This window comes from Jaculus jaculus, chromosome 15, assembly GCF_020740685.1.
Source record: "Jaculus jaculus isolate mJacJac1 chromosome 15, mJacJac1.mat.Y.cur, whole genome shotgun sequence".
NCBI classification, from domain to species: Eukaryota; Metazoa; Chordata; class Mammalia; order Rodentia; family Dipodidae; genus Jaculus; species Jaculus jaculus.
In genome coordinates, this window is record NC_059116.1 from 73,437,799 (window position 1) to 73,465,151 (window position 27,353).

The 27,353-nt window shown below is 44.7% G+C and overlaps 1 protein-coding gene across 11 annotated transcripts in view; it reads left to right on the plus strand.

The window, feature by feature from the left end:
* Sfmbt2 (Scm like with four mbt domains 2) overlaps positions 1-27,353 on the plus strand; it is a 242,588-nt gene that overhangs the window by 134,363 nt on the left and 80,872 nt on the right. For all 11 annotated transcript variants that reach the window (XM_045134896.1, XM_045134901.1, XM_045134900.1 and 8 more), the window contains 3 exons: positions 5,667-5,768; positions 10,761-10,908; positions 24,016-24,098. In XM_045134896.1, the coding sequence (XP_044990831.1) occupies positions 5,667-5,768; positions 10,761-10,908; positions 24,016-24,098 (333 nt within the window). The remainder of the gene's footprint in view (positions 1-5,666; positions 5,769-10,760; positions 10,909-24,015; positions 24,099-27,353) is intronic.

Sequence of the window (27,353 nt, forward strand, 5' to 3'; positions counted from 1 at the left end):
TGGTGAGATAGCCCTCTCATAAAAGGATGGCATTTTACTTTTGATCATTATAAAACTACTGTGAGGCAAAAGTAAAAATGGATGGCATAGAATGTGGATGGGAATGGCATTGCTGGCATTTATTACAAGAAAGTAGTTTCTTAGCCGTTTCACTGGATTCCACTGCATGCTAGATTTAGTCTTTTTCCTTTTCTACTCTTTTCTTTCTCCCTCTCTCTCCTTCCCCTCCCTCCCTCCCTCCCTCTGCCTCCTCTCTCCTTCCCTCCTTCTCTCTGCCCCTGTGTGCTCCTGTGTGCACATGTTCATGTATGTGAGTGCGGGCTTGAGGTTTGAGGACAAATTCTGAGGTTGGTTCTCACCTCGCTTGAGGCAGGTTCTGTTTGTCTATCTGCTGATCTTTCTCCGTGTTTCCCCTCTGTGTTTGATTCTCTGTCAGTTGGGCTATGTGGTCCAGGAGCTTCTGGGAAATTCGCCTTTCCACCTCCCATCTTGCCACAGGTGTGCTGGCTTTACAGAAAGCCCCCACAGCTTTTGTCTTTTTATTATCACTGTTTTATTTATTAGAGAGAGAAAGAGGTAGATAGATAGCTACACAGAGAATGGGCACACCAGGACCTCTAGCTACTGCAAGTGAACTCCAGATGCATGCACCACCATGTGCATCTGGCTTATGTGGGACCTGAGGAATCGAACCTGGGTTCTTAGGCTTCACAGGCAAGTTCTTTAACCACTAAGTCATCTCTCCAGCCCCAGCTTCTGCCATTTTTGTGTGGTCTTGAGATCCAAACTCAGGCCCTCCTGTTTGCATGGCAGGCACTTTTCCCACGGAGCCATCTCCCTAGCAGGCAGGCAGGCATATTCATAAATGTTTAAAAACTTTGTAGTATGTCCTGATACTACGAGTGGCATCATCCTTGATCCTATACTTGTGACGTGTGAATGATTATCTAGAGCTTTGTCGAGGCCAGAGTGTGCCTCTTAAAGCACACAGTTGATTTTGTGAATGATCTTTAGGAACCAGGAGTTCTGTCTTCCTGAGCATTAAGGTTGATTAGCTGGGTGTTTATGAAAATGAATGCTCGTGTTTTGATGGCCTTGACAGCCCAAAGTGAATGGCCTGGGAATGGCGAAACTTCTTAATTTCAATGAGACTATTTTCATGTATGATGATGGATGTTCATATGCATGCTTAGAACTCAAGGACCCTGTCTGCTGACATGCAGAAATTCCCCTGTGGTGAGCTCTTCAATTATCATAAAAGCCTGCTGTTTCCCGGGGTCAAGTAACTTCTTTTTACCTTTTACATCACAGTCAGGAATCTCTGTCTTGCATGTACGTCCTGCTCTTCCTGGTTGCATTTTCCCAAAATAATCTCTTTGTCATTCTGAGTTTGTGTGTTATTCATTCTGAATTAAGACCTGCTCTAATGAATCTTTGTCCTGAGTACAGTGATAGTCAGTTTTTAAGGGCCTGAAACATCTTCTAAACCTCAGTTTTTTGGGGACTTTTTTTTCTTTTCCTTTTCCTTTGACCATATAGTGTGTGTGTGTGTGTGTGTGTGTGTGTGTGTGTGTGTGTTCGTGTGTTCCGTACAGCATCTAATAGCTTACTGTGTGGTCCTCTAATGAATGAATGGTAGAACATAGAATTAGAATGGATGCTAAGAAATCATCTCGGTTTTATCAGTCCTTCAGTTTAATTCAATAATATTCATTGACATCTTTCTTCAATGAGCCACATTTCATACATGAGAGAGGCTGGCATCGACCAGAAAATAGTTCCCAAACAACCTGACCATTTTCTTGTTGTTTAGAAAAATTTCTCTAATGTTCTGAAGTTTCTGCAACAAGCGCCTTTAGAACATTTTATGCTGCTTTTGCAATAAAACGTTTGGTGTCATCACCCATAAGTAACAGAAGCATTAGAGTGACAGATTTAATCACACTTGTTACTCTTGTCTTTAGTAATGAGTCTTTTAAATTTCCAGTATGCTGACTTAACTTTTTAAACTGGTGGAATTCCTCACGGTCATAGAAAGAGGGTGTGTTGTTTGCTTGGTTGCCTTGGGTTTAAAAAAAAAAGTTAGAGGGCTGGAGAAATGGCTTAGCGGTTAAGGCACTTGTCTGTGAAGCCTAAGGACCCAGGTTCACTTCCCCAATACCCATGTAAATCAGATGCACATGGTGGCTTATGGGTCTGGAGTTTTTATTTGCAGTGGCTGGAGGCCCTAAAATGCCTGTTCTCTCTCTTTCTCTCCCTATCTAAAAATAAATAAATAAAAATCACTAGGCAGTAGGCATAAGGACTGTGAGAACATGTTTCTTTCTGAGAGGGTCACACAAAGAACTGATGGTCGTCTGTAGGGCCAGAGCTTTCAACCCAATGTCAGCACTAGTGGCTCCTTGGGGGTTTCAAGTATAGGCTGTAGGATAGATGTGGGCTTAGCCAAAGTCCTCAAGTCAGTGTTTGAAGTCAAATTGAGTCTAGGAATGTGGAAAGAGTTTTGGGTTGTGAGTCAGCCCTCCTGGTGTGATTGGCAGGGTTGGGAGTGTGGGGACACCCTGTCCAGGTTCTTGTAGCCCAAAACAAAAAGTTCTACCACAGGCACGTGGTCAGTAATAGAGACATAGACGGTTTATTAAGGAGAAAGACACTCCCAAAAATGAGAATTGAATAATGAGTCAGGAAAAGGCTTGTGCTCAACAAATGCTGGGTCAAAATTCTATGAAGCAAAAGGCATTTTCCTATAACCTGCCTTCCTTCCCCTGCATTTGTATCTGGTTGGCTTTTTAAAAACACAGACACATGCTGTGTTTGTTGCGTGAAGCCCAAGTGGGGCAGTTTCCAGTCTTTTTCTGCCAACTGGCTTCTTTGATGTTAAACTTGGTGCCTTCCTCACCTGTCACACTTGGGAACTTGGCTGTCTTGGAAGAGCCAAGGTGGAATACAAAACAGATTGGTTGTAAAAGCTTACACTTAGGGGTAAGAAAACAGTCCACAGGCCCAGCATTCTGGAGAAAGCGAGGGAGGTGGAAATTCCACAGAGGGCCGTGGGCTAGAGCACCGTGACTCGTGGCCAGGTCTCGCACAGCTTCAGCGTAGTGGCTTTGCAGCGCCCGGAGGACTGTAAGAAAGGACATCCCGTAGCCGCGGTGACGTGACACAGGGCGTCCTGAGAAACTCCAGCATCCTTCTGAACCACTTACTTAAAAACTGAGTGCATGTCTGTGTCGGTGGGGATGTATATGCACACGTGCATGTTGGTGCACACGCACGTGGAGATCAGAAGTCAGCATCATGTGTCTTCCTTGGCAGCTCCCTACCTTATTTTTTGAGATGGGGTCTGTCCCTTGAACCTCAAGTTCATTCATTTGGCTAGAATTAGCTAGCCAGCAAGTCTTGGGGTTCAAACTCAGATCTTTACACTTTCCTGCCCAACACCTTCTCCAAAGAGCTGTCCCCCAGGTCTCAGGTCATTCAGTATAGTCAACCCTGTCTCTCATGTGCCCTATAACTTTCTTGTGGGGGGGGTTCTGAGGTAGGGTCTCACTCTAGCCCAGACTGACCTGGAATTCACTATGTAGTCTCAGGGTGGCCTTGAACTCACAGTGATCCTCCTACCTCTGCCTCCCGAGTGCTGGGATTAAAGGCGTGAGCCACCACGCCCTGCCCAAGACCATATTTTTGTTACCAGGACATCGTGGTGGCTGCTTAAGCTTGTTGATTGCATTCAGAAAATGTTTGACTATAATTTTAGAATAAAAGCTGAATGAATTTTGTGTTTCAAAGGAAAAAAAAATTTACCTGCAAAATTACTCCCACTGACTAAATGTCCACCCATGAGTATTGGATACATTGACTTTTAATTCAAGTGTCCGTTAGTCCCTCTGGGTTAGTTGTTATGCTTCAGGTTTGGGGGCATATAGAATGCCTTGGCTAGTCTGTGTTAAAAGCTATTAATTCTCTGTATTCTTAAATTCTTCTCCTCTTCTGGCCCGCCGTCCCCCAGCCACCTTTGCGAGTGGGCGCTCAATTTGCAGTATCACCTGTTTCTAAAAATAATTGCCTTGAACTTTTCCTTAGGCTTTTAACTTTACCAAGTGTTAATTGTAAGTTCTTGCAGAATTTACAAAGGGTGCAGCATAACTAACGAAATTCATTACCTGCTTCTGAGCATATTTCCTAGTGAATTTCCTTTGGCATATCATTTTTATAAAGTGTTGATTGTTAGGTTCTCAGGAATTTGTAAAGGTTCAGCGAGAGCCCGGTGCTTTGATTTACCTCTCTCTACAGTTCCCCCTTCGCCCCCCTTCCGTTTAATCCCTCCTGTGTGTGGCACCCGCCGCTTCATACCCAGCACGTAGCATGTGTCTCTGTGTGTAGACTCTGCAAACTGCTGTGGGGTCATGAAAGGCGTTGAAAGAGTTCCTTGTCATCCTACAGGTATTTTTTATGTTCTTTGGCATGGCAGTGGGGTGATGGAGAGCTTTATTTGCCTGTTTTGTCTTTTATTGTATTTTTTTAAAGTTTTTCTCTATGAGGACAAGGTCTCACTCCAGACTGGCCTCGAACCCACAAGTCTTGCCTCAGCCCTTGAGTAGCAGGATTACGTGGTGAGACAACGTGCCAGTTAGGGCGAGGGTTTTGTCAGTCCGCTTTCCTGGTCGCCTCTTGGACGATGTTGATCCAGTTTGGTGATTGGAGTTTTGGCGCACACTCAGCTTAGCTGGGCTCTGCCTGATCCTCACAGTTGGATATAGAATGACATCATGGAATTAATTTAAAACCACTTCGGTTTGTAGATAAACCAATTGGTCCCCCGGTATTTTCTTTTCTTTTTTTTTTTTTTTTAAACTTCACATGCAGTATGTATTTGGAAATAGCAAGATTTATTTGCAGGTATTCATCCCTCAGGGACAGACTGTAAATACAGCTCTTTTCCCTCTGCTTCCTGCACTGTGTTTTGAGTTAGTTATGAGGTGACCTCCACTCCAGCGAGAGAAAGTCTGGTGTCCAGCCAGCCAACCTCATTATTGCAGGGGAGGCCCAGTGCCCACCAATGCCAGGTTGCTGGGTGCGGTGATGACCTGCCAGGTACTTGTGGATAGAGCAGGGCTGCGGCTTCTAGACAGGGTTGACTGTCCTGGGGCCGGCTCCTCGGCTGTCAGGCTCCTGGGCTCACCGCAGTCACCCTAAGCGATGGACTGGGAGTCGTTTGCTTAGTGTAAAAGGCTTGCTGCCTCTTCCTTGGAAAAGCAATTTAGTCCACAGAAAGTAATTAAATCTTCAGTGTCTTGCAATCATGAGAAATCTGAAATGGGGAGGATTAATTATTTCCATCAGATTTCTTTTTTCTTAATTTTTATTCATTTATTTGACAGAGAAAGGGTAGGGGGAGAGAATGGGCGCACCAGGGCCTTCAACCACTGCAAATGAACTCCAGATGTGTGCACCCCCTTGTGCATCTGGCTAACGTGGGTCCTGGGGAATCGAACCTGGGTCCTTAGGCTTCGCAGGCATGCGCCTAAGCCTCTAAGCCATCTCTGCAGCCCTCCATCAGATTTCTGCTGCTCAGGAGCATGCTCCGGCCTCCCTGCGGTCGCCTTCAGTGCACAGTGCTGTCACTTTCAATATTTTCACCTGTGTCCTCCCTCCCCCTCCCCCAGGATCACGCAGATTTGAGAAGCCATTTCTTCACAGTTGGGATGAAGTTGGAAACAGTGAACATGAGCGAGCCCTTTCATATCTGTCCTGCATCAGTGACGAAGGTGGGTTTTCTCTTTCCTCCTTGCAACCCCCAGAGTGAATCACTGGTGTTTCAGCCCAAAGCCACGCCGACGAGGCGTGCCCCAACACCGCAGCAGCAGGGAGAGAGAAGGCCGTCCACCCCGCCCAGGACTGCTTTGAGCTCCGAGGCAGGCCGCAGAGCCCGTCTAGTGTGGTGGTTCACTCTAGGTTGGGAAGAGTAAATTGTCCTGACAGTGGTTCCCTGCACATCTGCCTCCTTTTTCTCATGAGCCGTCATAGACTGCAGGAAAGCTCATGCTTCTGAGATTATCAGATTTACATGGAATTGCTTTCTCATGTAAAACTATATTTATGGTGACCTGAAGGACTATAGTGTGTCTCCATAAAAATGGTACAATTCAGATAATGTATTTCATTTATTTATTTGAGAGAGAAAGGCAGGGGCATAGAGAGAGCACGAGAATGCACACATCCACTGCAAACAAACTCCAGATGCATGCATCCCCTTGGGCAAGAATCCTCGGACATCGAACCTGCGTCCTTTGGCTTTTCAGGCAACAGCCTTAACTGCGAAGGCACCTATGTAGCCCGAGATAGTATATTTCTATTTTAAATATTTTCACTCGTGTCTGTCTTTTATTTCTTCTTTTTTTTTCTCTCTCTCTTTACTATTATTATTTTTTTTTGAGACATTTTCACTATATAGCTAAGGTTAGCCTAAAACTCAGTATTTTAGTTCAGGCTAACCTTGAACTTGTGATTCTTCTGTACCAGCCTCATGAGTACAGGGCTGTAGACATAAGCCACTTGGTCTATCTTCTACCTTAAATGTGCTCTTATCAATGGCGTCCAAAGTGCGCTTTGTTTCAGAGGGAGACTTTGACTAATAATTCAAGGTCAATTGTATTTTGTTTTTCGAGGTAGGGTGTCACTCTGGTCCAGGCTGATGTGGAATTCACCATGTAGTCTCAGGGTGGCCTTGAACTCAGGGTGATCCTCCTACCTCTGCCTTCCGAGTACAATTGACACCTGGCTGTCAATTGTATTTTGATTTCTTTTTCCAAAGAAAGTTCATGATAATAATGTATACAAAATACGTAAAATAGTCGTAACAATGACATGTTCTTTTCCTAATTTTTTCACAGGGGGATAATTTCATAACTTAGAATGTTATTAAAGAAACAAATACTGACCTATTCTTGGGTGGAAGCAGTCACTCTTCTTTAAAATCTTTCTGTTGGAAACAGTCTTTGGGGCTCTTTAGTGGGTATTCTGATAGTTGAAATGAACTTTTCCAATATGGAAGGAGGAGTTCATTCTTGCCCCAACAGTAGGTGATGAAACAATGCCAGCTCCCCCTTTCCTGAGTGTGCCTTGCTGCCCTCATTAGGAACGGCACCCTGTTCCAACTCTGCTCTTCCAGGGCTCAGCCAAGCCAAGCGGATGTGCTCAGTGAGTCTCCTGTCAGCCTTATGCCTTGAAATAATCACAATATATGATGCTAGACAGTGATGTGCTAATTATAATTCACCTCAGATATTGCTGTTCACTTGGTGACAGGTCATAAGCTTTCACAGTAAATAGTTTTCTGTCTACATAGAGCACATTGGGAAGAAGGAGAAGGTATTTTCAGTTATTTTTTTAAAAATATTTTTATATATTTGCAGGGGTGGTGAGAATATAGGCCTGGCAGGGCCTTCCTGCCATTGCAGATGAACTCCAGACTCATGAACTACTTTTTGCACCTGGCTTTATGCGGGTATTGGAGAAACCCAGGGCATTAGGCTTTGCAAGAAAATGCTTTAACCTCTGGGCCATTTCTCCAGCCCCCATTTCAGTAACGTGTAAAGTGCATTTTCATTTTGTATAAAATCCTTAATCTATGCTAATGATGTCCCCTTCTTTCATTGCTCATGTGGGTGTTTCCGTTGAGCTGGAGCATGCCATTCTGTCTCTTGGAGCCTTGGTAGACAAATTCAACACCTTGCTTCATGTAATGAGGTGTCTGAATATTTTGGTGTAGAAGATATTTATAATTAAATATATACTTCTGTGAGGAGTGAAAAGGTTTTTAAAATAGTGAGACTATATAACACACGATGCTATCATTACTTATTACAGTAGACATTTCATTTCCCCCTCTTTTGGGTTGTATTTCATAGCACCACTATTGAAGATACTATAAATAATATTAAATGTAGATACACATATAGTTGAGTCAATATTCATTGACCATGTTAATGACATTTATGTATGCAAAATGATATTGCATTGACTCAAATATAGGATACTGAGATTAGAAGCGAGGGGTTCTAGCCAGGCGTGGTGGCACACACCTTTAATCCCAGCACTTCAGAGGTAGAGGTAGGATCGCTGTGAGTTCGAGGCCAACCTGAGATTACATAGTTAATTCCGTGCCAGCCTAGGCTAGATCGAGACCCTGCCTTAAAGAACAAGCAGCAGCAGCAGCAGCAGCAGCAGCAAGGGGCTCTACTGCCGTCAGCTCTGAGATGGGGCAAATCATTTAGCTGCTCCGTACTTGAGCCTTGCTGCCCGTGAGCACTGTGCCCTAGGCAGAGCCTGGCTTGATGAAATGTCTATTTACACAAATGAGCATTGCTGTGGAGTTTGAAAGTCGTTAGTGTCCTTCTTTATAGGATCCCATGTCACTTAGGTATTCTGCCCCCAGAATGTCATACTTTGTCTTAATGCGTATGGATATGTGTATATGCATGGTCGAACATGCACAGCAATCTTGGGGATAGTTGACTGATTTTTTTTTTTTTTTCGAGGCAGGGTCTCACTCTGGTCCAGGCTGACCTGGATGGACTTCACTATGTAGTCTCAGGGTGGCCTCGAACTCATGCGATCCTCCTACCTCTGCCTCTTGAGTGCTGGGATTAAAGGTGTGTGCCACCATGCCTGGCTTGACTGAACATTTTTAAATGTTGTTCTGGACAATGAGACAGACAAATTCCCTGTTGTTATGACTGCACATTTTAATTTAGGAAAGCAGAGTAAGCAAACTTGGTGACCAAAAAAAAAAAAAGCATACTGCATGTTAAACAGAAAATGCACTAGGAAGGGCTAATGGAGCTGGAGGAAGGATGTAATTTCAAATACAACTGTCAGAGACTATCCTGAGAAGGCGGACCATGTCTGAGCACTTGATTTACTTGTTGTTGTTGATGTTTTAATTGCCTTGAGCCCTGGGCCCATGCATGTGTAGCCCAGGCAGGCCTGGACCCCCTTATTGGCCTGCCTTTACTTCCCAGCGCTAGGATTACTGCTCCATGTCTGCCGAGAGCCTTTTCTTTCTTTCTTTCTTTCTCTCTTTCTCTCTCTCTTTCTTTCTTTCTTTCTTTCTTTCTTTCTTTCTTTCTTTCTTTCTTTCTTTATTTATTTATTTATTTGAGAGTGACAGACACAGAGAGAAAGACAGATAGAAGGAGAGAGAGAGAATGGGCGCGCCAGGGCTTCCAGCCTCTGCAAACGAACTCCAGACGCGTGCGCCCCCTTGTGCATCTGGCTAATGTGGGACCTGGGGAACCGAGCCTCGAACCGGGGTCCTTAGGCTTCACAGGCAAGCGCTTAACCGCTAAGCCATCTCTCCAGCCCACGAAATCCTTTTCTTGAATCAACTTTGCAAGGCAGACCTCAGGTAGTCAAAGTAGAGCTTACTTAGCAGAATTCAAATATAGATACGCAGAGTGGACCTTCTGCTCCTGCTTAATATTGAAGTAGATTGCTTCCAGAATATATTTTGTAAAATGAGTGAGGCAGATAGTATAGCATTGTGTAAATGGAAAGGTTTTCTGAGCACTACTGGCTTATGCTTATTGAATTGGGCAAGCAATCCATCCCTTTAGCTGTTTTTACGTTATAGGTCTTTGTTTTAATCTCTCATATCTTTCCGTGTTGAGGACGACCTGATTTTTGCCCCCCGCTTATTAGTACCTTGTTCATTTCCCTTTTTGTTTTCTATGCAGTACTGGAGATTGAACCTAGGGCCTCACACATGCTAGGCATGTGCTCCACCACTGAGCTGTGCCCCCAGCTCCTTTTGTGTTTATTTTAAATTGTCACTCAGGCTGGCCTTGAACTTAATGTGCCGTCCTTCTGCCGTGGTCTCCCTCGTGGCTAGAATTGCAGGCCTTCACCACCAGGTTTGGCTTGTTCATTTTCATCATTGATATTTTTTCTCACATTCACTGGAAATATATCCAGTTACAATATGCACAACATGTGGTATGCATTTGGGAATACTTTGATGAATAGCAGAGGCCACTTGGAGGAGTTAGGTGTGCCACAGGTCCATAGAGGGCAAGAGGGTTTTTGGCACAGAAGTTTGCTCCTGGCACCCTGGCGGCACAGAACCAGGGCCCTGGGTGCCACCCAGTGCACCGGCGTCCTTTCTGTCACGTGGCCGTAACTGCATGAGAGCTTGGACGGTCTGGCAGAGCAGTTGCTGCACTGTATTCCCGGAGAACACTGGGCAAGGACAGACTTGGAGCAAATCACTTTCCTGGCTACAGGATGGCATATTTAGAGGGAGGTAATGCCTGAGGAATACAGAATTTTCCTTTGCCAGGCCTTACCGGGTCTTGAGCCATGTGATGCGTGGAGTGTGGTCCCTGCCTCACCGCATACTGAGGTGCCACCTCGGCCTCCAGCCTCGCCTTAGCTGTTCTCCCAGCTGAAGTGCGTCTCTCTGTTATTTTGCTTTTTATTCCACACCCATAACCACGAGGTTATTTCTCTAAGGCTTAGAAGTTTTGGTTCTCATTTTCTCTCTTCTGTGTATTTAGTTGTTAATGCACTTTTCCGTTCATATACCTGTGGTGATCAAGTGAACCTTTTCTGTCAGTGGATTAACTTAGTAATAAAGATGGCAATGCTGGTTTGTGCTGTGATCACTGAAGAAACACACTTGTTATCTTTGGAAATGGTGTAGCATTTATATATGCAATACTGAGGCATTAATTGTGACTTTAATTTTTTTTTCCTTTCAGGTTTTTAACAATCACTTTTTTCAATTGACTATTGATGACCTAAGACCAGAACCTAGTAAACTGTCAATGCTGTGCCACGCAGATTCTTTGGGGATTTTGCCAGTACAATGGTGCCTTAAAAATGGAGTCAACCTCACTCCTCCCAAAGGTTTGTACCCCATCGGCCTTTGTGGGGATGTGTTTGCTGTCTTGCTGGGAAGGCTGTGCTCCTCCATCTGGAGCAGCGGCGCTGAGAACTGAGATCTGAGTCAGCTTGGCCCCGGCTGCTCGAGCGCCCTTGGGGGGTATGCCATGCGGGCCTCTCACCTAAGTGAGGACAGTTCTTTGTGCTGTTGCGCAGTGGGTGACACAGTGGCAGTACTGCAGAGTGACCTCGGTTAAACACATGAAAATGTCCACAAAGGTGCTTTGGAAACGCTTAATCCCCGCACTGCGGAGGCTGAGGTAGGAGGAGCGCCATGAGTTCGAGGCCACCCTGAGACTACACAGTTAATTCCAGGTCAGCCTGGGCTAGAGTGAGACCCTACCTCAGGGGGGAAAAAAAAGCTATGTAAAAATTCTCTTGCTTTTGCAAGTTTATGTGTTTGTGGAGTCCGTGGTATCTCTCTCTCTCTCTCTCTCTCTCTCTCTCTCTCTCTGTGTGTGTGTGTGTGTGTGTGTGTGTGTGTGTGTGTGTGTTTGAGTGCACTTCTTTGACTGTGTGTGGAGAGCATGCATGTTGCTGGGTGTCTTCCACAGTCACTGTTGACCTTATGTTTGAGCCATGATCTCACACTGAGCCCAGAGCTCACCAGTTCAGCCAGGCTGGCTCGCCAGCAAGCCCTGGGAATCCTTCTGTCTCCATTCCCCTAGTGCTGGGGTTACCTGTGCAGTGACTGAGGATCCTAGCTCACGTCCACACTCTGAGTCATCTCCCCGGCCCGGGAAGTATTGTTTTTAGACTTTATTTTCAATGAGCCACATTTTCCCCAGGGCCCGGTTAATCTAAGGATTCCATAAGTTAATGCTATAAAACATTTCAATCATCCACTTGAGAGTCAGGATAAAATTAGGTAATTTTAAATTGAGAGCCAAGAACCACATGTTGGTCATTGTCCTTCTATAGGTCTCTGGTGAGGCGGCTGGCTGTGCTTGTACCGCTGTAAATCGAACGCTGGGGATGTAGAGATAGAGAATCAGGAGTTCAAGGGCATTTTCAGGTACATAGCGAGTTCAAGGACAGTCTGGACTGCGTGAGAATCTGTCTAAAAAAGATAATAAAATATGTCGTGAGAGTGTGACAAGGAAAACCAAGGTGATAGTAGAAGACAAATTGAAACAGGCGTAGAAAAGTAAACCAGTGGCGGGTTTTCATGGACAGCCTTCAGTGAAGAAGGGCTTTGGATTAACCTTTTCAGAGTGGCAGGGACTGGCTTTCTCTGGCGTTAACTCTCCCGGGGGCCTCAGATCCCCTTGGCCCGCTGCCTGTCCTGTGCAGTACGGGCCATCTGCTTGCAGCGCGCGCTGCGTGCGTTATCTGCAGGTAACGACGTGTGCTGGGCTTCGGTCCTCCTTTAATCTAAACGTGCGTGTGTACTGCCTGTGATGGGGCGTGGAGTGTGTCCTTGTGCAAATCACGTGCAAGCCAGAGTGGACCATCACAGGTTCTCTGAATTCTCCCTGAATTCCGAGGGGCAGCTTTCATGAGGTCCAGTCATGCTCTGGTCCCTGCTCCCCACAGACTGCGGGCCCGCGTGTGCGGCCATGCTCAGCGGCTAGTGTGGGAACCGCGGGTCTTGAGCGCAGGGCGTTTCGGGCCATCTTGGGCATCATTCCTGCGGGTCAGGTGCCCTCTCCCCAACCCCGGGCACAAGATTGCTTTGAGGACTCACTGAAAATAGTGATTGGCAAGTAGCATTCTGTGAAGGTTCACCTCAGTGTTGTCAGACTACATGTCACCACTATCTGAGTGTAGTGGAAAAGTCCCCCTAAATTGTTAGGGGTGGTGGCTCTACCCCTTATCACAGTGCCAAGAGTGGAAACAAGTAGATTTCTGGGGATCACAGATGCTTAGATATGAAATGAGACAATTACGCACATATGCTGAAACAATTTATGTTAACCTCTTTCTACCTAATGCTTATCTATCATGATCATATTTTTATCTTCACCCAAGTAATTGTGGTAGGTGGAATTGTCTCCAAACAGCCCTCTCTACTTTCCTTCTCCTATTGTAAGTGAACCTTACCTTTTAGAAAATATGAAAGAAAAAATTTCGCCATCAGTATGACAGGTTTCTGATAGAATATTGAGTCATTGGGATCTGTCCCTGGCAGTGTGGAAATATCAGTGATAACTTTCTAAACTCTTTAAGATATCATGAGCATCGCTTGCTCCAGATCCACCAGTGATCTGTTGCTGTCTGGTGGCCATGTGACTTCTTTTCAGAACAGAGTGTTTAATTGAAACATTAAGGAAAAGTCTAGCAACTTCAATATTTTTTTTAAAGGACAACGAATACATCAAACAGAATAGAAGAAAAACACAGGGATCCTAAACTCACAGTAATAAAATTCATTCAAGTGAAGAGCATGTTGACAGACTGCATGTTTATCCTCCCAACTAGAAATCCAAACAGAAAGACGACTGTGACATTAGACTTGGATGGGCTGGAAAAACAACGATGCTCAGAGTTTTTTTGAGAGTACCGGAAGTGAGAGTGTATGGAATATGGACTATTCTCAATAACCTATTTAACATGGTTTAAGGTATCAGGAGGATGTGTGATGGCTAGATTGAAATACTGTGACTTTGTTTGTTTGTTTGTTTTTCAAGGTAGGGTCTCACTGTAACCCAGGCTGACCTGGAATTCACTATGGAGTCTCAGGGTGGCCTTGAACTCATGGTAATCCTCCTACCTCTGCCTCCTGAGTGCTGGGATTAAAGGCGTGCGCTACCATGCCCAGCATGTGACTTATTTTTACAAGCAAATTGAGCACCTTAGTAGCATCTTTTCATTCCTGAACAGGGCTTCAAGCTTACTTAATTTTTATTCCAACCTTTCTTTTTCTCCTTTTCCTGGGGAAATTGAAGTTCAGTAGTATTACAAGATTTTTGAAATATTGAGAAAGAGGTTAAAATCCCAGCCTTCTGATTCCAAATCTAATTTTACTCGATAACCATAGACAAATTTTGCTGCAGTTTTCCCTGGTGGGCATCCCATACAATCCATCCTTTTCAGTAATTCAGGGGAGTTTTAATGGCCTTGAGCAGGACCAGCAAGTGCCTGTTGCCCATCACTTTTGCATGGTCACTCTATGTACTTCATGCTAAGGCATGATTTCCTAAATGCTGACAGCAATACTGCAGTTGTATGTGGTTTTATTTACTGGGCTCCTTTTCCATCTCTTGTGAATGAAATGCATTTATTTTTATAATTAAGACAAGTAAGAATTTAGAGGCATTGAGCATGGCAGTTCTTGCAATGTGGTTTAGTGGTTTCCTTTTGAGGTAATTTGTTATATGCCTCACCACAACCCAAAGGCCTGGAATCCTGCTGTGGAATTCTTCAAACGGGGTTCCTTGCTTTATTAACATATGAAAGGAAGAAGTGTTTTGTTTCAGACTTTGAATCCTGGATTTCGTATCTAGAATATTTTGGGTTTACTATAAATCCTGCAGAGTGATTTCAGAGGTTTCCACCTGTGTGTTTAGGCTGCAGAGAGAACCATGAATACTTGCAGTTACATGTTACCCAATCCCCAAAAGATTTCAGGCAGGACGTGGCGATGTAGGGTAGAGAGAAGCAGTGCGCATGGATCTTCTGTTATATTGCTTTGACTGTATCCCCTTTTTTAAAAAAGAAAAAGAAAAGTACCATATCTGACTCCGGCCTTCGCAGTGATACATGTAAGCTAGAACAGCTAGGAGAATTTTAGTGGCTTTTCTGCTTAAGTGGTTTCCTGCTAAGTAAAGGCTAAAACCTTGGGAGATTTTATCCCATTAGTTTAAACCCATTAAAACCACATGTCAATATTACAGGCACTATGAAAAGTGATTAAACAAGGACCTAAATAAATAATCTAAACAAAACGCTACATAGGTTATTAACTGTGGCGTGGAGTGCTTCAATTACTCCATTAGCCTTCCGTGGCATGCAGCATCAAGGATTGGCGGCAGCGTTAGAGGGTGAAAGTTCCACCTGGGGGTTGTTTGTAGAGAATGTCAAGCCGCTACATTTCTGTTGTAGAATGTAGAAGACAGATGCTCTTGTAAATGGCTTATTTTAACACTTTGATATGTCCCTAGGTTGGCCATTTCACAGACACAAGATCTATAGAAATAACCTGGGAAGGGGGGTGTGTTTGAATTATTATTGGGGCACAAAAGCTGAATCCTAGTTCATAGTCTCTTATTATAACAACCTCACCCACTGCCTTGATATCTGTAGTCTAATTACAGAACTTGATTTTGGGGCTAAGGAAACGGCCGTGTGGGTGAAAGGCTTGCTGCACAAACCTGAGGACCTGAGTTCAGATCCCCAGCCCCCCGTATAAATGCAAGGCTGGTGTAGTGATAGCTTTAATCCCAGCACGAGGAAACCTAAGGACCTGAGTTCAAATCCCCAGCCCCCGTATAAATGCAAGGCTGGTGTGGCGATAGCTTTAATCCCAGCACTAGGAAACCTGAGGACCAGAGTTCACATTCCCAGCCCCCCGTATAAATTAGTGATAGCTTTATTCCCAGCACTAGGTTGGTTGCGAAGTTAGGATCTTGGGCTTGCTGGCTATCTTGTCTGCCCAAGTCAGTGGGCTCTGAAATCAGTGAGAGACCTGTCTGAAGAAAACAAGGTGGAGAATGACTGAGGAAGACACGAAGTGTGGATCTGTGGCTTCCACACACGTGTGCATACCCACGCCCACACATGGACAGTCACACACACCATCACATGTGCGGAGAGAAGTCCATGTTATCCTCTGTCAGAGAGAACCTCCCCCCCCCCCCCCGTCTTTTCAGCTGACGCTAACACCTTGCCTCGCGTGACTTAGATGTTTCAGACGTGGAAGTAAAGCACTGCAGATGCAATTCCAGACTGAGCGGTCCTTGGCTACAGTATTCGCAGCCCATATCAGCTCCACCATTGAGAATTGTTAACGATTTCAGGGTCCGACTGTGTGTGATCATGACTGCTTGGCCCAGGCCACCATTAAACTTCCAACCCAGTTACTGCAGTGGCTTCCCATTCCCAGTGGTCAACTCACCCCGCAGTCACGTTACCATGGGAGACGTAAATCACATGGGTCCCTCCTTTCCCCAGACTGTACAGCGTCACCCCTCACTCAGTGTTCAGCTCAAGGCTGTGACGGTAACTAATAGTGCCCAGCAAGTAGGTTTCTGTTTTTTTCTTTTCACTTCCGCTTCCCACTGTCTGTTTACGCCTCCTGAAGGTGCCCTGGTCAGTTGCAGTCACACCAGCCTCCTTGCTCTTCGCCCGTCATGGTGGTACATTCTCCAGAAGTCCTGACATGGGTCTCTCCACAGTTATATACCCCCCCCCCCCATTTTTGGCTCAAGCCTTTTGCACCTTCTTTGGGTAGCTTATCCTAATGGCTCTACTTGATATCAATCGGAAATTACCACCTCCAATACTTCATCTCTTTTTTGCACTGTTTCTCCATGGTTTCTTTCCATATAGCATGACTAATCCTTATCTTACTTCCTTATCTGATTTTTTTTTGGGGGGGGGTCTTCTCACTGCTCACAGGGGTAGAGATTTTCGTCCCCATCATGTGGAATACTGAGTGGAACTTGGTACATATTTTTTGACGAACTGAAGATCTGCCTGCATTCTGTTGCCACCCTAATTTTTTTTTAAATTGTTTATTTTTATTTATTTGTTTGAGAGCAACAGACAGACAAAGAGAAAAAGAGGCAGAGAGATTGAGACAGAGAGAGAATGGGCACGCCAGGGCCTCCAGCCACTGCAAACGAACTCTAGACACGTGCGCCCCCTTGTGCATCTGGCTAATGTGGGTCCTGGGGAATCGAGCCTCGAACTGGGGTCCTTAGGTTTCATAGGCAAGCGCTTAACTGCTAAGCCATCTCTCTAGCCCCATCACCCTAATTTTTGAATATATATTTCATGCCCAGCAAACATTCTAAGCTGCCTCTAGAGCAGGTTGGGCCAAGATTCACATTATTGGAGCCTCACAGATTTGGCTTTAACAAGCTTGTAAAAGCACCCAAAGCTGGTTTTTTATTGACCTTGAATTTCTCCCATTCATTGGCTATAAACCTACTTATGACTACTGGTTCTGTTCCAGAGAGTTTGGGTTCTATGGACATAATTGCAGTACTGTCTGTTTGGCTGTCTTCCAGAATTTACTGGCAGGTCATTTATTCATCAAAATGTTCAAACTGTATATATCATCACTGTTTTTGTTTGTCTGTTTGCTCTATAAGTTTCCCGAAGCAAATTTCTTTCCTAGGAGAAAAGAGAATCCATTGGCCTGGCCAGTTTCACATTGACCTGTCCCCTCAGGCGTCCCTGAGGTGTTCTGTGCCTTGTCGCTGCCAACGATGCTGGCGTTATTTCTGCGATCAACAATAGTTCCTTTATTCTTTTTGCTCATCCAAGTCTGATCGCTGTTCTGAGGTTTCTACTCCCTTCGAGTGTTTTGCTAAGTTTTTATTTATTATTTTCAAGGAGAGTACAAAAGAGCGAGAGATCGTGTAGGTACGCCAGGGCCTGTGTGCATTTTGTGCACCTGGTGTTAAGTGGGTACTGAGGAGGCTTTACAAGCAGACCCTTTTAGCTGCTTAGCCACCTCTCCAGTCCCTCTTAAGTAATTGCTTTTGGTACCTCGTCTCCATCTGCCAGTTAGAATGGAAGTGCCAGAGGGTAGGGGATTGTTTTTAACTCTTTACCTCTGTCCCTTGCACAAAGAATAATACTTGGTGCATCAAGGTGCCCCTGGCTATTCAAGAATGAACAGTTTACTGCTACATTAATGTCCCCGTCTGTCCCATAGGGCACTGCAAAGTTAGAAGGAGCATTCATTTTGGCCACTGTCTTAGAGGTATTCTCAAATCTTGTTTTCTCCTCCCTCTGCCAGAGTCCTGGGAGGCTAGTGGGCACCTCTGCCACTTCTCTGTTCTGGGGGCTCTTGGTTTGCTCCCTGACTGCTGCCTGGGGCCAGGGTCCTCTATAAGAACGAGGACTCTATCTCCTTGTCCCCTTGTCTCAGTCCACCTTCTCCATACTGTGAGCTTGGGCTTCTGAGATCTGGATTGCCAATCCCTGTTGGCTCGTTTTTTGTGGTGGTGGGGGGGGACATATAGATTTTCTTTTATTTTTGAACTTTGCTATATAATTTTTTAAAATTATACCTTTTTCTGGTATCTAAGACTAGACTGCCTACCTGGTTAACAGGCTTGGAGATGTAATTTCATTTCTAGCTTTCTGGTTCAGTTTTGAAGAGGCTAAAAAAAGGTCACTTTTAATTAGGGAGTTGGGGGAGTAAAACTGAAACTGGATCATTTTTAACATCAGAGAATATTTCTTATTGAAAACAAGGAATCTTTTATTTACCTATTCATTCTGTAGAAAATTTAAAGATTTTTTTTCTGTCAGCAATTGACATTTATATGTTAAATTCCATCCTAGGAATATTTCTGTGTTCCTTAACATTATGCCATAATCGGAATTAGTGTGGTGTGCATCTTCCAGAGAATGATTTTGTTACAGTCACCTCCATCCTCTCCAACATAACTGTCTTTCTGAAAGAGAAGGGGTGTGGTGTGACTGTCCTAAGCTGACCCTGTCTTCTCCCTCCCCTTTCCTTCCTTCACTGCTTTTCCGCGTCATTCCGCGATGCAGACGTAGAGCGCGGCGGTCTGCAACGAGCGAGCAGCTGCGCAGCTCCGCCGCAGGAGGGCTTGAGGCCAGTGTCTGCTGAGGGCGCGGAGGGAGCTGCAGGACCTCTCTCTTTTAATACTACTCTTCGTTATTTATTTGACACACACACAGAGAAATATGCACAGAGAGAACTATGGCGAGAGAGAGAGAGAATGGGCACAGCAGGGCCTTCAGTGCTATCAACACTGGTATTTATATGGTGTTTGAGTTGAACCTTGGGACGGTTCTCTGTGGGAGGTGGAATGAAGTGCTTTGTAAGTTTGATATTTAACCCTTTTTCCTTCCTTCCTTCCTTCCTTCCTTCCTTCCTTCCTTCCTTCCTTCCTTCCTTCCTTCCTTCCTTCCGTTTGTCCGTCCTTCCTGCCTTCCTTTCTCTCTCTCTCTTTCTTTCTTTCTTGTTTTGTTTTTCGGGGTAGGGTCTCACTCTAGCCCAGGCTGACCTGGAATTCACTATGGAGTCTCAGGGTGGCCTCGAACTCACGGTGATCCTCCTCTCTCTGCCTCCCACGTGTACACCCTTTTCCTGATGCTCAGTACAGTAGACCTCTGCGGCAGTGATCTCTGTGGGGCCGTGTGCTTCCAGTCACAAGTGGCCGGGGCGGAATTTTGTCAGTTTGGTTCACTTCTTGGAACCCAGTATTCAGAACTATGTCTCACAGATAACATACAAGGAGTCAATTTATTATTATTACATATATGTGTGTGTGCGCGCACCATATGCATGTTCATGTATGCGTGCACTTAAATGTTTTTACTGTATTTATACGTATGTATAGAAACGGGAGATCAGTATTGGGTGCCCTCCTCAGTCACTCACCCCCTTCTTTATTTATTTGAGGGGGGACTCTAGCTGAGCCTAGAGCTTACTAATGTAGCCCTTAGGGATCTGCCCACCTCCGTTTCCTCGGTGCTGGACCACAGCGTGCGCCACCACCCTGGCATTCTGCATGGGTTCTGGGGGTCCAAACTCGGCTGCTCATGCTTGCACAACAGCACTTCCTCACGGAGCCATCTCCCCCCTGTTACCTTGTGATGAAGTTACGTTTGCAGGAAGACATATGTGAGAGGGAAGTTGGGCACATTCTTGAAGATTTGGACACCTATAACCAAATTGACCCATGGCAGGTTTTTTGAGTCATATTTTTTTTTTTTACAGAATTTATTAGAGTTCTTATTTCCCAGCAAGCTGTAGAGTATCTCTATGTTACTTTTCCCACTAAAACAGTCTGATATATGACAAACATGATACTTGTTTGCTATTTGTGTTTTTATTTTTATTATGTTGTACATCTTAAAGCCACTTTGCATAAAACAGGAACTTTTATTCTTGTGTTTTTTGTACTAGAAGGAGAAATTGCTTTTTGGTTTGTTTTTTGTTTTTTTCAAGGTAGGGTCTCACTCTGGCCCAAGCTAACCTGGAATTCACTGTGTAGTCTCAGAGTGGCCTCGAACTTGTGATGATCCTCATGCTTTGGCCTCCCAGGTCCTGGGATAAAAGGCATCTTAACTTTTCTTGTACCCCTATTCCAAGCCACTAGAAAGGGTCAGAGGCCACCATGATTGCCTTGGGGCAGTGACTTCTTGGGAAGAGAGATCTCACTTCCTCTAGAAACGCAGTAACTAGATACAGTCACGATTCTGTTAGCAAAAGTATGGAAGAGTGGCTTGGGAGCCATTCCCCAGTTCCTTCTTTGATTGGCATATCTCAGTTACATCTTAAGTTAGAGCAAAGATGCTATGCTCCAGCATTCTTTTGTTTTGGAAATAATGTCACAGTCATTATTGGATATGTGATAGGTAAAAGGAGGTTGAAGGCAACAATTGCCATGAGTCCAAAATCATTATTTTGATATTTATTTTATTTTTTCATTCTTTGCATAATTTTTATATTGATTCAGCATGCATTTGTAGCAGGTTTTGTTAGTGTGTGTGTGTGTGTGTGCGTGTGTGTGCGTGTGCATGCACACACATGCGCATGTGCATTTTTGTGTGTCACAGAAGCCAGAGGACAACCTCAGTATGCTGTTTTTGAAGACAGTGTCTCTCACTAGCCTGGAACTTAACTTGTAAGCTAGACTGGCTAGCCAGCAAGTTCTGGGGATCCATCTGTCTGCGGCTCCCCACATAGCAGTATTTTTAGCTAAGGACAGTGGAGTCTTTTTCTTCCATTTTTTTTTTTCAACCAACTATAAGCAATTTCATGCCTATGTGGCATTCCATGGGCTTGAATATGTCTTGGGAAAGTCTCATAGCATTTCCTGTTGATAGAAAGTTATTTCTGCCCTTCCCAAGTTTTATCAACCATATGCCAAAAGTGCCTTAATGTCTAACACATTTTCCAGTTTTTATTTTTGCGGGGAGCATGTACATTAATGGGATCAGTTCCCAGAAGTGAAACCAGCATCAAAGGGTATGAATATTTTTATTGCCAATGTTTTTTTTCAAAAGAAGTGTCCATTCACACTGCACATAGTAATGTCTGCAAGCGAAGCTATTTTATGCCAATTAATTTGTGTCATAAGAAAACGAGTCATCAGCCTCTTCCCTCTTGGACCTGTGACACTTGTAACTTCGTTCAAAATAAACACCAGTAAGGGCTTAAATAATGGTGGATCGAGCAGTCTCCCGCGGCAGCTTCTTGCAAATTTTAAGAGCTTAAGAGGTCTTATTTTCTTTTATTTTCCTCTCCCCTCTGCTGTTCGCCCTCTCTCTGGGTTGCAAACATGTTTTCCTGGCTGTAGTTAAGGCTCAGCACTTCTTGTTCTGTCTTTGTTGATTAATGAGCATAATTGACCCCTGTTGTCTGTATTATGCAATCCATGGCAATGTGTTTTTATGTAGCAGTTATTTTCTGAGCTGTCACAAAATAGCCTTACAAAAACAGTTCATTATCAGCCCGAAGGAAAAGAATTACATGATGAAGGAGTAAAGCCCCGAAGAAGAGGAGGAGGAGGGAGCCCCACGCCGTGCCGGCATTCAAGTCAACGAGCGAGTTTTAGGGGCCGGATAATTAATTGTTGCTTAGGTGTTTCCCAGCAAGACATGATTATATCTAGAAATTAATAGATTAGAACTGGCTCCCCTTTGACACTGTTGAGGTCTGGATGCTTTGAAAGGCTTTAATGTAGATCCAAGAAAACACCAAGTGGTTGAAGCCTCTTACATGCTGATTGTAGAAAACCTGGCTAAGTATCTATATATAAGAAATAGAGGTGTCAGAATTCTAAGTTGAAAAGTTTTATCTGAACAGATTGACACTGACCATATCACACATCCAAATATGATGTTATGTAAATATTGGAAAATACTTTGTTATTCGTCTACTTAGGCTTTTCCAGGCCTTATTCCCTGTAGTCTCCTGAATTGTCTGTTTTGAGACAAGCCCAACAGACTGGCCTTTCTTCTTCTTCTTTTTTTTTGATGTGAGCGAGTGGGAGTGAATGAGAGAAATAATTGGTGTGCCAAGGCCTCAGCCACTGAAATCGAACTCCAGAGTCTTGAAGCGCCACCTAGTGGGCATGCGCGACCTTGTGCACTCGTGTCACTGTGTCTGGCTCATGTGGGTCCTGGAGAGTCTAACGTGAGTTCATAGGCTTTGCCAGCAAGCACCTTGACCACTGAGCCCTCTCTCTCCAGCCCTCTCCTGTTGTTTTTTATTCAGCCCACAGAATTCACTTAGGAAGCAGCAGAGGTCCAGGAAGAAATTGTGGAATTGGCATTCACATTAACAGACTCGGTCTATCAAAGTCCCAAATAGGCTTTGTTGTAAGGTGTTCTAGAGAAAGGCCTCGGCCTTGGAACATATCTTTCTGCTCACCCTTCTTACACTTCAGTCATAGGAAAAGGGACGAGGGAACCGACCACAGAGAGGACCTGAAATCTTCGCAAGCAGCAGGAAAGTAGAGGTGCTGGATGGTAGAAAGCAGCTCGCCAAGAGATCCGCATGCTGTTCTTGTCAGCTTGTAAAATTTAGATGAGGAAAATGAGATGCAGATATTGATATCTGGATCCAGAGTCTGAGCTTGACCTTTTCTTCTGTGTGTGTGGTGTATGCATTTGTGGTCATGTGTGAACGCATGTGGAGTCCAGAGATGCATGTTAGGTATCCTACGTGGCCCTTTTCCACTTTCTTGATAGAGGCAGGGTCTTCCACTGGGACTCCAAGCTCATGAAGTCAGGCAGCCTTGCTAGCCACGGGGATCCCCTGCATCTGCCTCAGGAGCACTGACAGACAGGCAGGGCGCTCTGCCCACCCAGCAGTTCAATGGTGCTGGGTATCTGAACTCGGGTGTTTGTGCTTACGTGGCCTGAGCTTTACCCACTGGATACCTCCCCAGCCCTCAGATTTTCCCTTTCCAGTGGCCCTTGGATAGCAAAGAACTTGTGTCCCGAGGCTCATTCTTCCTTTTGTTCTCACACATGAACGCAAGGACTTGCTCCAAAACACTTCCCGAGAAATGCCATGCAAAGGGTCTCCTTATAGAAATTGTAAAGCAGAGCCCATCCCATCCCTTTGCCTGTTTCTTGTTTGTTTATGACACTAGAGAGTGAACCCAAGGTCTTGCTTACGCTAGACAGTTGCTCTGCTTCCCAGATACACCACCAGCCCTGTTACTTTAGTTTTGAGATAGGGTCTCCTTGCCCAGGCTGGCCTCAAATTTGTGACCTCTTGCTTCGGCCTAAGTAACTGGGATTGTAGGCCTGGACCACCATGCCTGGATCCATTGCTTTGTTGAAGATGGGCTCCCAAAGCCAGGCTCATCTCCCCAATCGCCTTCTCCGCTGCAGCAATGGCAAGCAACACGAAAGCGCAGTTTACCTTCCTCTCCGTCCTGCATTTCTTTGAGGCGCTCTGTTAGCTGAAATTTTGCTCCCCTGATTGCCCTCCGCTCTACCTTTGGTTACATTTTAAAACTCACCTCTCCTGTTTTTGTTGTTTTATTTCTGTTGTCCCTAATGAAGTCTCATCATTTCTTTGAGGGTACTGGATATCAAATTTCTGTGAACTCGGCCCTAATATGAAGGGAGTTTCTGCCAAGTGTAAGAATGGTTTTATGTTGTATCTTCTCCCTGAGAGCAGATCTCCTCATTGGCCAGAGTCGCTTTAGGGCGAAAGCTCAGTCCTTTTTCACCTGATTTCTGGCACCATGCGGTTATGGTGGACTGACAGTTTCTGAAATCCTTCATATGATGCTCATGAAATTTCATGTACTGTTAGTTTTAAGAGGACTTTCTCCTGGGGCTGGGGGATCTTAGTCTTGCATTTCTTATTACTTTAGTCATGGACCCACCTTTGCCTGATCATTTGCCTGGGATTTGGCTCAGCTAAAGCTTTCTCGCCTGTTCCATTGTTTCTAGGTTACTCCGGCCAGGACTTCGACTGGGCGGATTACTACAAGCACCACGGAGCAGAGGAAGCGCCTCCCTTCTGCTTCGGAGACGTAAGAAACTTCCCATCTACTGTTTAAAGTCACAGGTGCCGCCCGCAGAAGCGGTGTGGTTTGCTCTCTACTTGTTTGCCGCCTGGCATGGTAGGACCACAGAGCTTTCATGCTGTTTGCAAAGTCCTCTTCTCAGCTCAGGTTTGCTTGGGTGGTGCTGGGCCGCAGTAGGGAGCGCACCGACCGAGGCACGGCTGCTTGAACATGTCAAGATTTATTTCTCACCTACAGAAACATCCACTGAGTTCCCAGATGGTAAGGGCTTCTCACTATAGTGAGACACTAAACAGAGCACCCAAAGAATAAGCAAAAAGGTCAAAGAGATGAAATCCCTAGTTCTAATCACCTTGTTCTGATAGGAACACGTATTATCTATGATTGTCTAATGACAGAACTGATCTCTCAGCTGCAATAAGACCCCCAAACAGATCCTAGCTTCTGTTTTTATACTATATCATGATGCAGTACAGCATGATTCAGTATTGCAGAAGAAAAGCACAGATTCTGATGGACAGGCAGTCACTTGCACCACTGTTGGATATGTACTTAACTGTTTATTGAAGTAATGACAGCCCTGTTGGTAGGAGGCTCTTTGCTCCTGAGGTCTATTAAAACCTGTAATCTTGGGCTGGAGATGTGGCCTCGTTGGTGGAATAATCGCCTAGCGTGCATGCAGTCCTGGGTTCAGTTCCTGTGCTGTGTACACCAAGCCTGGAGGGCAGGCCCGCCTGTCACCCTAGTACCTAACCAGGTGGTTTACGAAGCACTTTATAAAATGACTCACTTAAGCTTCATCAGCCCTGGGAACCATGACCAGGGGTGTGGAATGTTACCAGGTTTAAGCATGAAGAATAACGCGTCACCGCCAGCCTTCCTCTGCAGAAGCAGGCGCTCCCCTCGTAACTGCGGCCTGTGGCTCTGGAGGTGCACGGTGCCTCCTCATCTGGGCCTGGATCTGAACCTGTGTTCCTGGAGCTCCTGGCTCTCTGTGGCCCACAGGAATTGTACAAATGGATAATAGCATATGGAAGGCGAGAGGGAAAGTGTTGGCTTCAGAGGACATAAGTCAATGTGAGATTTCGGAGGGAAAATCAGTGGGTTTGATTACTGGGTCAATACGTACCCATAAATACAGAAGCAAGTCAGTGGCAGAATGGGAAATCTGAGCACCTGTGCCTGTTGAGCCTCTTGATTGGACAGCAAGGTCTGTGCATAGGAGCAGTTTCTCGGTGGCCTCAAAGAACAGTGGTGTGTGTGTAAGTGTTATGATAGGGACAGGGGTCTGTGGCCACGCCCTGGGAACCCTTAAGACTTCCCAGGTCTGCTGAGACATTGCTTGACTTTTCACCATTTGAAGTCAGTGTCTGAGAATCTACTGAGTTGACTCCATTTCATGGAGAAGCATGAGCATCCTGGGACACTCCTAAGCCTGTTGGAGATAATGCTTTCTCCCTTGCAAGAGAATAATTCCTTCTCTAAGTGCTTAGCTTTGGATAAAATGAATGTTCGCATTTGGTTTTGTTTGTAGGCACCTCTCTTCTGTGGTAGCATGCTGGTGTGAAGCTTCCTTTCATCTGTCCCTGCTAGTGGCTATTTATTCTGCTGCAAGTAGCCACGTGCCCGCTTGGCTTCTGAGCTTTCAGAATTCAGTCACCAAGATTAAATCTGGCTTAATGAATTTGCTGGTGTATTCATTAGGAATGCCTGTGTTTCTAGCCCCGCGTTTATTTAATAGACAGGAGTTTTGTCTGCCTGCGGACCTATGCCTTGCGTTAGTGGTGCTTCGCTGGATTTGCTAGCTTGTTACAACCGCTCTTTAATGGAATGCTTATTACGAATTCATTTTTTAATCACGCATCTCACATGTTCTAGAAGAAAGTACAGAATTGGTTGTATGGAAGGCATTTCCCTGGGATGCTTTCACAGTCAGGTGGTGGATTAACCAGCCAAGTGCTTAGTAAAATAAACTGAGAGGTATCCGTTTTATTATTGATCCTTTATAAGTTACCCTGAAGGAATGAGCTGAAATAAAATAGGCTGCGTGATTGTAGAGTTTCCTTTTTAAGTAGGATAAAATGCGTTTTAACTTTGAGGATTTTCATGTAGCCATCCAGTTTTGGTATCAGAATGATTCTCAATATATAATATGTGTGAATGAGATTGGATGACGTGCAGAAAAGAAAGTAACCTAAAATATCTCTGGTTTCTATTTCCAAAGAAACATAAAGGAAAGGAGCAAATTGATTTTCAGTAAATATTGCATGGTTCTATCCTGATAACATAAGGATAGGATTGCATTTGTAAACTGATCTTACAAAGAGCCACATAAATCAGAATGACCCTGATTTCTTTCCATGAGTCACATAAAAACATATTATTACTTAATAGGAACCCATTTTGTCTTCGTGGTTTTGGAACCTGCTTACATGCTTCAAGATAGGTGTTTCTAGTGTAATATGACATGGTTGATTTAAGTTTGTAATAGTTGGTGTTTCAGGTTCATTTTGTATTTATTTAAAAAAATAATATTTGGAGAGAGATTTATTTATTGTATTGAGTAAGTAAATTCATAAGGAATTGACCCTGCTGTACAGAGAAACTTAATTCCCTGTGCTGGAGTGGGGAATGACAAAACCAGGCACATCATGGAGGGGAGCTAGCAGCTTGAGAAAAGAAAAACAAGCAAACAAAGAAGAAGCAACACGTGCTATGATTATACCATTAATTTAGACCACTTGGGGGTCACCACAGTTGGCAAAATATGAAGCAATTGAAAGACTGATGTAAAACTCACGGTCTTTTTGCCTTCTGAGCAATATTATGAAGCCCGGGCAAATGGAGATACTGGGAAGTAAGGCAAACTTCAGACAGGGGAGAGCCAAGCATCCTGTTGCTAAGTGCTGGCTGCATCTTTGGCAGATGCTAATGTTGCACGTTGACGTCCCCAAGCAGCCTCGACAAAAGGAAGGAACAGAGATATGAGCTGTTTCCCAAGAGCAGACTTTGTAGTCTGAGCTCAGCCAGGTTAGCTGTTTGCTAAAACAAAGTACCCAACAGCCTTATTAGGAATTATAACCCATCCCCGAGTCCCACTCCAGGCTTGTTTAAGACGGGCAGAAGCTAGAGAAAACAGACAGCAGAATCCAAATCCAGCCCGATCCATGGGCTGGGATTAACAAAGAAGCATTTTGTTCCCTCATTGCATCCAGTCTCACTGATGTAAAATGCCAGTTCCTAATGTATGGACAAACTGCT